General features: G+C 49.0%; 1 protein-coding gene across 1 annotated transcript in view; it reads right to left on the bottom strand.

Moving 5' to 3' along the window:
* The window catches only part of lama5 (laminin, alpha 5), a 73424-nt gene that overhangs the window by 41587 nt on the left and 20540 nt on the right, over nucleotides 1-11297 (bottom strand). Inside the window, 5 exon segments of the mRNA XM_076984644.1 lie at nucleotides 559-674; nucleotides 7571-7668; nucleotides 8581-8751; nucleotides 9135-9253; nucleotides 10866-10983. Coding sequence (XP_076840759.1) covers nucleotides 559-674; nucleotides 7571-7668; nucleotides 8581-8751; nucleotides 9135-9253; nucleotides 10866-10983 — 622 coding nt within the window.

Here is an 11297-nt window from a genome sequence, read left to right as displayed (position 1 = left end):
TATTTTTACAGTGGGTGAGAGAAGCCAGGGGTGTATGGCTGGTGAGCTGCTTCTGAAGTCTGCTCTACCCTGCCAGACCCTCGTATCCTTTCATCTCTTACTCTGACCTAGATACAGGCCTCCCTCACTGACATCCAGCATTAGGACCCTACTTAAGATAACACCCCTCTGATCTCAGCTAAAAACAGCAACTCCTTTCAACCCTTGAAATGAATGTTGTAATCAGCCATGTTTACTGTCATTGTTGTAAAGGCAGAGAAATTTCCATTCTGATGTGTCTTCTTAATGTTTAGAGACATGGACGATGACATATTAATGGTTCTTCATATGAATTGACATTACATATGTATACAAATTTATTTAGGGGTCGTCAGGAGCGTCACTCTCTATCAGACGTGTGCGCACTAGAGGGGCCCCCCCCAAACACATCCGTTCCTAGACAGCGCATGGGAAAGGAACTTTATCTCCTAAGACCAGAGAAGTCTGCTCCTCCTTCCTGGGGACCACGTTTGCCTCAGCACGGTTGTGCTGGCGAACCACAGAGGGGGACCTACTCACCTTCACACTCGTTGGCGCTGTAAGTGGTGGCTGGTTTCCACGGAAACTGGTTGAATCCGGGGCAACAGCGGTCACATGACGGGCCACAAGTGTTGTGCTGGCAGTCGCACTGAAGCCTGCGGCGTGGGGGGGGGGGGGGGGGGGGGGGGGAGCATTGGCGTGAGAAAACAAAGATGGAGGAAGCGAGACGCCGGCGGACTGGGGTCGTACTCTCTGGCTCAGTAAAGCAGGTTTCTCTCCTGTCTCTCTCTATCTGTCTTTCTCTCTATATCTCCCCCTCTTCACGTCGCATCTTTAATTAGCTCCCCCACGATGAGAAAACAGAGATAGTGAAGGTCAGCTTGCTAATTGGCACCATATGAGACTCGCAAGAACTTCAAGTGCCTCTGTTCAAGCGTTTCAGTGTGTCCTTGACCCTACAGCCACCCTGAGAGAGCTAGAACAGAGGAAGAGAGAGAAGAAAACTCTCTTAAAAAACAAAAAAACGAATATATACATACTCCAACACATTTACTGAGATGCCAAGATTATAAAGCAGCTTCTTTTGCACACACACACACACACACACACACAGGTATAGTAAGCCTGTGTAGTGTCAGTGCCAGTGTAATCTCTTCACACACCTAATTCAAACACAGTTGGAAAAAGACAATATACACATTTATTTCAAATGAGCTCAGTTCAATATATACTGATTCATTCACACTATTCCAGTTTCAATTGAATAATCATTAAATTGCCTCTAAGAATAAAAGGTATCACTAAACTATCCCTAAACAGTATCAGTAAACTCATGACCACGTTCGAGCAGACGTATGCTTCAGCTCCGACACCTCATACATCAACGCAGCTGGTCACTGTATATGGCTGCAGGAACCTGTTGGGCCAACAGGTGCATTGTGGGAAGGGAGGAAGTTGCCTTCTTTGCCCTCTAACCATTTTCTGCTCATTCACGCTGTCGTCGTCGCTGTACTCTCACATTAACGAGTCCTACGTTTCTCACGTAATTCACAGCTACACATTCTAGTTGTAGACTTTTCTTAGCAAAGTAATTCCTTTAAGTCCATCTTATTAATAACCACGGATAATACGGTTTTCAGGATAAGCGATCTGTCGGTGCCACACACTCATTCATTCACAGTAATGCACAATCTCACTAAACCGGATCAGTGCTGTGCTGTGTTGCAGAGCGGTCTCCTTAATAATGGACCTCTTCACAAAAAGCATTCACGCAGCATGCAGCACACGACCTTGAAATGTGAACTCTGCACTCTGGAGCAAACATTTAGATTAGATTTAAAGGTCCCTATGCATGTGAACTAGGTCAAAGTGTCCACATGTAGAAAGCACTTTGAGTTTACAGAAGTCGACAAAAACAGACGCGGTCTCACTGGAACAGCTCAGCGCCAAACAAATCATACACATATGCACATGCACCGACGTGTGTATACACACACACACACACACACGCACTCGCACACGCAAGCCCCAAAACATCTGCTTCGGGTCAGTCAATACAATTTACAGAAGGCCCCAGGGTTTCCATAACTCCAGGTCATTTGGGAGGTGATGTGTGGGAATGCTGACAGATCCCACTGTCCTCCAGCCGCTTGTGCTCACACATCCCTGCGCAGAGCGGCAGGAATCCTTGGAATGGCCCAGCACAAAAACACACCGGATCGCCATGGTGCAGCCAGCTTCCAGAGCCCAGCAGTGCTGAACATGCGTGGTGAGAGCCAGGAAAATGTCTTCAAATTCCCAACATCTTAACCAAAACACCTGTCAGTCTGTCGGAGCCATGTGTGTCATGTCTGGATAATTTAGACCTTTAAAGGACAAATACACCGTTTTATCTGCCTGCTGGTACAACAAAGAAATGGTATTTCCATTACTGTTCAAATCCAAATGACTGCACTTTAAGACTGGGAGGCCTATTACATGTGATGAGTAAGGCCTATTACTCTGATATACTAACACATGTGATGAGTAAGGCCTATTACTATGATACACGAACACATGTGATGAGTAAGGCCTATTACTCTGATAAACTAACATGTGATGAGTAAGGCCTACTAATCTGAAACATTAACATGTGAAAAGTAAGGCCTATTACTCTGATACACTAACATGTGATGAGTAAGGTCTATTACTCTGATACACTAACGTAATCGGTAAGGCCTATTACTCTGATACACTAACGTGATGAGTAAGGCCTATTACTCTGATACACTAACGTAATCGGTAAGGCCTATTACTCTGATACACTAACATGTGATGAGTAAGGCCTATTACTCTGATACACTAACGTAATCGGTAAGGCCTATTACTCTGATACACTAACATGTGATGAGTAAGGCCTATTACTCTGATACACTAACACAGTGGTTCCCAAAGTGGGGGGCGCGCCCCCTAGGTGGGGCGCGGAGCTATTGCAGGGGGGGCGCGGAGCTTGGAAGTGTCGCACTTGGCTTGCTCACTGGGGGCTAGGACTCGGCACTTGTAAAGGTGCTTTGTGACAACAACTGTTGTAAAAAGCGCTATATAAATAAAATTTGATTGATTGATTCATTGATTGAAGTAAAACGTGCACGTGTCAATATTAAGAGGAGAGGTGAATCACTGACTCGTACTCGCGCTGGTGGTATTCCACTTAGTCCGTTTATTTGCTGGTTGACCAAAATAAACCTGGGCTACAGCACTACTTGACTGTTCATACATGAACTGGTGAGTTGTCCAAAGCTCATTGAATGCATTACTTACAGAAATAAAATAAAGAGCAGTGGTCTGACTTGGTTTACGGCAGAAAGCTAAAAAAACAACAATATTCCATACGCGCGCTCAACTCGCTCCCTTAAAGAGACAGTACACATACTTCTGGCTGTTACATGCTTTGTGCTCTGTGATGTCTGCGCTTGCAAACTAGCCACATATGTATTGCTGTTTCTCTTATTTCATCTCCTTATTTATTTTAAATTATATTTAGAATTCTTGAACCATTTAAAAGGTTTTTTTTTCATGTTTGACCAAAGTTGTGAACCTATTGTTTTTGTCAGTTTCAGGTTCTTTGGTATTATTTATTTTACATTCAATGTTATATTCATAATTGCACTGACTGAACAAATGCAAGTTGTGTTGTTTTTACATATTTATATGTGTGTTTAAGTGTGCTATACTGGTGCAGTTTTCAATAAACTTGTAATTCAGTATGTCTGTTTTAAAAAAAAATGTTTTAAGTCGAGATCAGATCGGTATCGGATCAGTATTGGCCGATACTAAGCCTCAGATATCTGAATCGGTATCGGAAGTAAAAAACGTGAATTGGTGCATCCCTAGTCAATATGGGGGGGGCGCAAAAAAATTCTCATCTACAAAAGGGGGGCACGGCAGAAAAAGTTTGGGAACCACTGCACTAACACATGTGATGGGTAAGGCCTATTACTCTGATACACTAACGTGATGAGTAAGGCCTATTACTGTGATACACTAACATGTGATGAGTAAGGCCTATTACTCTGATACACTAACGTAATCGGTAAGGCCTATTACTCTGATACACTAACATGTGATGAGTAAGGCCTATTACTCTGATACACTAACACATGTGATGGGTAAGGCCTATTACTCTGATACACTAACATGTGATGAGTAAGGCCTATTACTCTGATACACTAACATGTGATGAGTAAGGCCTATTACTCTGATACAGTAACATGATGAGTGTGGCAGCAGTGACCCCACTGTTATTTCTCTTCACGTTTCACTCTAGAAGTGGAGCATCAGCGATGTGTTGAACACTATACAGACAGGACACACGACACGGCAGCTCTGGCTTTACTGTGCTACCTCTGACGTGCACAACTGTACCTCAACAAGATCATAAATCCACACACCTGCACAAGCTCAACCAGGAAGAATGTCCCTCCACAGCCACCATTACTCTCTCCACAGACATACACACCCACACACACACACACACACATGCACACGCACACACAAACGAAGTCAACTGCAATCATGGCTATTCATTAATACATATGCATTAAATGCATTACTATATTTGCTATAAATATAACAGAATATGAGGAAAACATTTGCCTCAGAAATTCACACACACAAACACACATACATAGCCTGTATATTTCAACACCATACACTTACAGTTCAGAGTAAACAATACTGTTTAACACCCTGTAGGCTAAATAACTCATATCGGCTTACTTCTACCTGTTGGAATGTTCACAGCCCCCTGCTGTGTAATCATGAGCTGAATGAATAATAAAACCTTTTGATAAACCTCTTGAATATGTGTAGGTAACCTTAAATTGCTCATAAATGAGACAATGTTTATGGCAAAGATCTATCACAAGGGTGCCAGGAATTCTGAAGGGACCTGTCCAATCAATCATCTTTCCTTTTTTAGCTGAAATAAAATAAAAGGAGTGGGGGGGGGGGGTAGAGGAGGTGTTGGAGAGGTGTTCAGGAATGGGGGGTAGAGGAGGTGCTGGAGAGGTGTTCAGGAGTGGGGGTAGAGGAGGTGTTGGAGATGTGTTCAGGAGTGGGGGGTAGAGGAGGTGTTGGAGAGGTGTTCAGGAGTGGGGGTAGAGGAGGTGTTAGAGAGGTGTTCAGGAGTGGGGGTAGAGGAGGTGCTAGAGAGGTGTTCAGGAGTGGGGGGTAGAGGAGGTGCTAGAGAGGTGTTCAGGAGTGGGGGTAGAGGAGGTGTTGGAGAGGTTTTCAGGAGTGGGGGGTAGAGGAGGTGTTGGAGAGGTGTTCAGGAGTGGGGGTAGAGGAGGTGCTAGAGAGGTGTTCAGGAGTGGGGGGTAGAGGAGGTGCTAGAGAGGTGTTCAGGAGTGGGGGGTAGAGGAGGTGTTGGAGATGTGTTCAGGAGTGGGGGTAGAGGAGGTGTTGGAGAGGTGTTCAGGAGTGGGGGGTAGAGGAGGTGTTAGAGAGGTGTTCAGGAGTGGGGGGTAGAGGAGGTGTTGGAGAGGTGTTCAGGAGTGGGGGTAGAGGAGGTGTTGGAGAGGTGTTCAGGAGTGGGGGGTAGAGGAGGTGTTGGAGAGGTGTTCAGGAGTGGGGGGTAGAGGAGGTGCTAGAGAGGTGTTCAGGAGTGGGGGGTAGAGGAGGTGTTGGAGAGGTGTTCAGGAGTAGGGGGTAGAGGAGGTGTTGGAGAGGTGTTCAGGAGTGGGGGTAGAGGAGGTGTTGGAGAGGTGTTCAGGAGTGGGGGTAGAGGAGGTGTTAGAGAGGTGTTCAGGAGTGGGGGTAGAGGAGGTGCTAGAGAGGTGTTCAGGAGTGGGGGGTAGAGGAGGTGTTGGAGAGGTGTTCAGGAGTAGGGGGTAGAGGAGGTGTTGGAGAGGTGTTCAGGAGTGGGGGGTAGAGGAGGTGTTGGAGAGGTGTTCAGGAGTGGGGGGTAGAGGAGGTGCTAGAGAGGTGTTCAGGAGTGGGGGTAGAGGAGGTGTTAGAGAGGTGTTCAGGAGTGGGGGTAGAGGAGGTATTGGAGAGGTGTTCAGGAGTGGGGGGTAGAGGAGGTGCTAGAGAGGTGTTCAGGAGTAGGGGGTAGAGGAGGTGTTGGAGAGGTGTTCAGGAGTGGGGGTAGAGGAGGTGTTGGAGATGTGTTCAGGAGTGGGGGGTAGAGGAGGTGTTGGAGAGGTGTTCAGGAGTGGGGGGTAGAGGAGGTGCTAGAGAGGTGTTCAGGAGTGGGGGGTAGAGGAGGTGTTGGAGAGGTGTTCAGGAGTGGGGGGTAGAGGAGGTGCTAGAGAGGTGTTCAGGAGTGGGGGTAGAGGAGGTGTTAGAGAGGTGTTCAGGAGTGAGGGGTAGAGGAGGTGCTAGAGAGGTGTTCAGGAGTGGGGGGTAGAGGAGGTGTTGGAGATGTGTTCAGGAGTGGGGGGTAGAGGAGGTGCTAGAGAGGTGTTCAGGAGTGGGGGGTAGAGGAGGTGTTGGAGATGTGTTCAGGAGTGGGGGTAGAGGAGGTGTTAGAGAGGTGTTCAGGAGTGGGGGTAGAGGAGGTGCTGTTGAGGTGTTCAGGAGTGGGGGGTAGAGGAGGTGTTGGAGAGGTGTTCAGGAGTGGGGGGTAGAGGAGGTGCTAGAGAGGTGTTCAGGAGTGGGGGGTAGAGGAGGTGCTAGAGAGGTGTTCAGGAGTGGGGGGTAGAGGAGGTGCTAGAGAGGTGTTCAGGAGTGGGGGGTAGAGGAGGTGTTGGAGATGTGTTCAGGAGTGGGGGGTAGAGGAGGTGCTAGAGAGGTGTTCAGGAGTGGGGGTAGAGGAGGTGCTAGAGAGGTGTTCAGGAGTGGGGGGTAGAGGAGGTGCTAGAGAGGTGTTCAGGAGTGGGGGGTAGAGGAGGTGTTGGAGATGTGTTCAGGAGTGGGGGGTAGAGGAGGTGCTAGAGAGGTGTTCAGGAGTGGGGGTAGAGGAGGTGCTAGAGAGGTGTTCAGGAGTGGGGGTAGAGGAGGTGCTAGAGAGGTGTTCAGGAGTGGGGGGTAGAGGAGGTGCTAGAGAGGTGTTCAGGAGTGGGGGGTAGAGGAGGTGCTAGAGAGGTGTTCAGGAGTGGGGGGTAGAGGAGGTGTTGGAGATGTGTTCAGGAGTGGGGGGTAGAGGAGGTGTTGGAGATGTGTTCAGGAGTGGGGGGTAGAGGAGGTGTTGGAGAGGTGTTCAGGAGTGGGGGTAGAGGAGGTGTTGGAGATGTGTTCAGGAGTGGGGGGTAGAGGAGGTGTTGGAGAGGTGTTCAGGAGTAAGGGTAGAGGAGGTGTTGGAGAGGTGTTCAGGAGTGGGGGGTAGAGGAGTTGTTAGAGAGGTGTTCAGGAGTGGGGGGTAGAGGAGGTGCTAGAGAGGTGTTCAGGAGTGGGGGGTAGAGGAGGTGCTAGAGAGGTGTTCAGGAGTGGGGGTAGAGGAGGTGCTAGAGATGTGTTGAGGAGTCAGGCATAGAGAAGGTGCTAGAGAGGTGTTCAGGAGTGGGGGGTAGAGGAGGTGTTAGAGAGGTGTTCAGGAGTGGGGGGTAGAGGAGTTGCTGTTGAGGACTCTTACTTGTAGGGGTCGCTGGGGTCTTTGGCATTGCATGCCTCAGCATGGCCGTTGCACACACACCTCCCTCCGATGCTGATGTCTTTGATGCTGTAGTAATACTGCAGGACAAGCAGCAGAGGACACGTTAGCAGAGGACACGTCAGCAGAGGACACGTTAGCAGAGTACACGTCAGCAGAGGACACGTTAACAGAGGACACGTCAGCAGAGGACACGTTAGCAGAGGACAAACCGACTGCTCATGTTTCAGGCTGGGAGACAATCAAGTGAAAACTCACTGACACAATTTCTCACTCATGTTTCCACTTGGTCACAGTTTGGTTTTCGCAAGGTTTTGGAAGAGCTGGTGGGGTGTGTGTGGTGTACGCGCTGGTGTGGGGGTGTGTGTGTGTGGTGTACTCGCTGGCGTGGGGGTGTGTGTGACAGGGCGGTGTCTCACCCGGCGGGTGACGGTAGTGTGTGTGTGTGTGTGTGTGTGTGTGTGACAGGGCGTGTCTCATCCGGCGGGTGACGGTAGTGTGTGTGTGTGTGTGTGTGTGTGTGTGTGTGTGTGTGTGTGTGTGACAGTGCGTGTCTCATCCGGCGGGTGACGGTAGTGTGTGTGTGTGTGTGACAGGGCGTGTCTCACCCGGCGGGTGACGGTAGTGTGTGTGTGTGTGTGTGTGTGTGTGTGTGACAGGGCGTGTCTCACCCGGCGGGTGACGGTAGTGTGTGTGTGTGTGTGTGTGTGTGTGTGTGACAGGGCGTGTCTCACCCGGCGGGTGACGGTAGTGTGTGTGTGTGTGTGTGTGACAGGGCGTGTCTCACCCGGCGGGTGACGGTAGTGTGTGTGTGTGTGTGTGTGTGTGTGTGTGTGACAGGGCGTATCTCACCCGGCGGGTGACGGTAGTGTGTGTGTGTGTGTGTGACAGGGCGTGTCTCACCCGGCGGGTGACGGTAGTGTGTGTGTGTGTGTGTGTGTGTGTGTGTGTGTGTGTGTGTGTGTGTGTGTGTGTGACAGGGCGTGTCTCACCCGGCGGGTGACAGTAGGGTCTCTGAGGGCTTTGCCCATCAGGTGGCCCAGCAGGGTGTTGGTGCGTAGGAAGCGTAGGCGAATGTTGGTGGCCTTGGTGAACTCTCTCAGCACGGGTGAGTACGAGAAGTTCATGGCTCCAGGTCGCCCATTCACCAGAGACACCACAATCTGACGGAGAGGAGGAGCGCACAGGAACACAAACACACACGCAAACACACACGTTCACACACTGCACTGAAAATACACAGAAGCTGCTATGTTGGAGATGCCTAGATATCTAGCACTAGACCTATATTTAGTGCTCAATGACTACAACACTAACACGACTAGTTTTAAAACATCTAGTGAAAGGAAACAGTGCCCCACAAAATAATTCTGGAATTATGACTTTGAAAATGTAGAGCATTTGCAGTAAAACAAACAATTTTGAATTTGTCAATTTCCAATGTGTCATTTGTAAACAGACAAACATATTGTTTTTAAGTGGCTCGGATTACTTCTGCAAGGCACGTTATGACATTCCTGACGGGACATTGCACAAGCATGGTCACCTCTCCGTTTTCCAACGGAACTATTCGAGAGTACTCCGTCGTGCAGATGACGTCATCGTCGTGGTTAATGCGTTCAATGGTCCTCTGGCCAAATCGCTCGATGCAGTCTCTTTTGGAGGCTAGGAGGACACAGCGTGGACAGCAGAGGGTAAGTGTGTGTGCTAAGCAGACAAACACTTAAATATATGATCATGCTGATGATGACTTCAGTGACTAATGGATAACAGGATAGATGCTTACTCAGGATCTGATCACAACAGGCCATAAAGGACTTAAAACACATACACTTTGGCTAACTTTGTCGAGCATAATATGGATTCAGTGGCATTAACAGAAATGTATTAATTACATTTATATTTTTGGTTTTAATGATTTTGAAAAGGCGGATAGATACACACACACACACATACACACACACACACACACACACATACACACACGCAAACACAAAGACAGATATCCTGAGTCAGTAGTAATGCATCAAGACCATGGGGACCTGTGTCTATGCTTCTGACACACACACACACACACACACACACACACACACACACACACACACCTCGCCTCTCCCAGCAGCTACAAGCGGGGATTTTGCTAACCACTTCATTGTCTGAGCCCACGAGCTGTGCTGTTTGTGCATTGTTTGGACCCACTCGGCTGTAAACTCTCACTGTCCAACGGTCTCTTCTTGCCCACGCCCCTCACCTCTCTCACCTCTGTCCTCTCTCCCAACACTACCTCAGCCATACTGATGCTCTCTCTCTTCTGTGTGGAGTCTCCATGGCACTCGTGGGCCTGAGGAATGCCAGTTTTGCCCAACAGCAGAATATTATGTTTCAGTGTGGTGATAATGTCAGCATGTGAAATGCCAGCCAGCCAGGGAGCGAGGGAATGTCTATTGTTGTCGTTTTCCCCACCTTCTCTGCTCCACGGCCAGGATTGTGTTGCTACTGTTGTTACTGATAATCACTCACTGTGTATGTAGGTGTGTGAGCAAACTTGTCCAGAACCTGATCGTGATAAAATGATCAATCATCTGTCTTTGTTTCTGGAAGGCCTGACTGATTTAATCTCATGAAGCCACAGAACCAGGCCAGCGTTCCCTGTTTGGGCCTGACTTCCTGGAAAAGCTCACCCAGAGTGTGTCGGGTGTGTCTGGACACGGTGTGGTAGTGTGAGTGTGTCGGGTGTGTTTGGGCATGATGTGGTAGTGTGAGTGTGTCGGGTGTGTTTGGGCACGGTGTGGTAGTGTGAGTGTGTCAGGTGTGTTTGGGCACGGTGTGGTAGTGTGAGTGTGTCGGGTGTGTTTGGGCACGGTGTGGTAGTGTGAGTGTGTCGGGTGTGTTTGGGCACGGTGTAGTAGTGTGAGTGTGTCTGGTGTGTTTGGGCACGGTGTGGTAGTGTGAGTGTGTCGGGTGTGTTTGGGCACGGTGTGGTAGTGTGAGTGTGTCGAGTGTGTTTGGGCACGGTGTGGTAGTGTGAGTGTGTCGGGTGTGTTTGGGCACGGTGTGGTAGTGTGATCGTTTTGGGTGTGTTTGGGCACGGTGTGGTAGTGTGAGTGTGTCGAGTGTGTTTGGGCACGGTGTGGTAGTGTGAGTGTGTCATGTGTGAGTGTGTCGGGTGTGTTTGGGCACGGTGTGGTAGTGTGAGTGTGTCGAGTGTGTTTGGACACGGTGTGGTAGTATGAGTGTGTCATGTGTGAGTGTGTCATGTGTGCACTGTCGTACTCACAGGCGAAGAACTGCCATGGCTGATAGGTCTTCCCGAAGTCGATGGAGCGTTCCAGCACCCACAGGTCAGGGCGCGGGGAGTTGGCGAACTTGATGAGCACATACGCTACATGGAAGAGCTGCAGAAATCAGACGAGAAGTTTAGAGAAGCTACCTTCTCTGAAACGCATTACCAAAGAAGGAACAAAAACAGCACCCAGTGAGTCATGGACTAGCGCTAAATGGTAATTGTCTGTTAAGCTAGTACATTCAGGTATACCGATGACCCTCTCTTTCAACACAATAGAGCTTTCTTCTTTCAAGCATGATCAAGAGTAATGTGTGCAGATGGAGGTGAGCTCTGGGGTGTGTTTGGGGTGCTCTGTAAAGTGTGTCCTAGGGTGTGCTTTTGCATGTGAACTAGTGTGGATTCAAGGGTGTGCTTTTGGGTGTG

The sequence above is a fragment of the Brachyhypopomus gauderio genome, chromosome 21 (genome assembly GCF_052324685.1).
Source record: "Brachyhypopomus gauderio isolate BG-103 chromosome 21, BGAUD_0.2, whole genome shotgun sequence".
In the NCBI taxonomy this organism is placed as follows: domain Eukaryota; kingdom Metazoa; phylum Chordata; class Actinopteri; order Gymnotiformes; family Hypopomidae; genus Brachyhypopomus; species Brachyhypopomus gauderio.
Note: the sequence above shows the minus strand (reverse complement) of the source record. Positions and strands in the feature narration are given on the sequence as shown.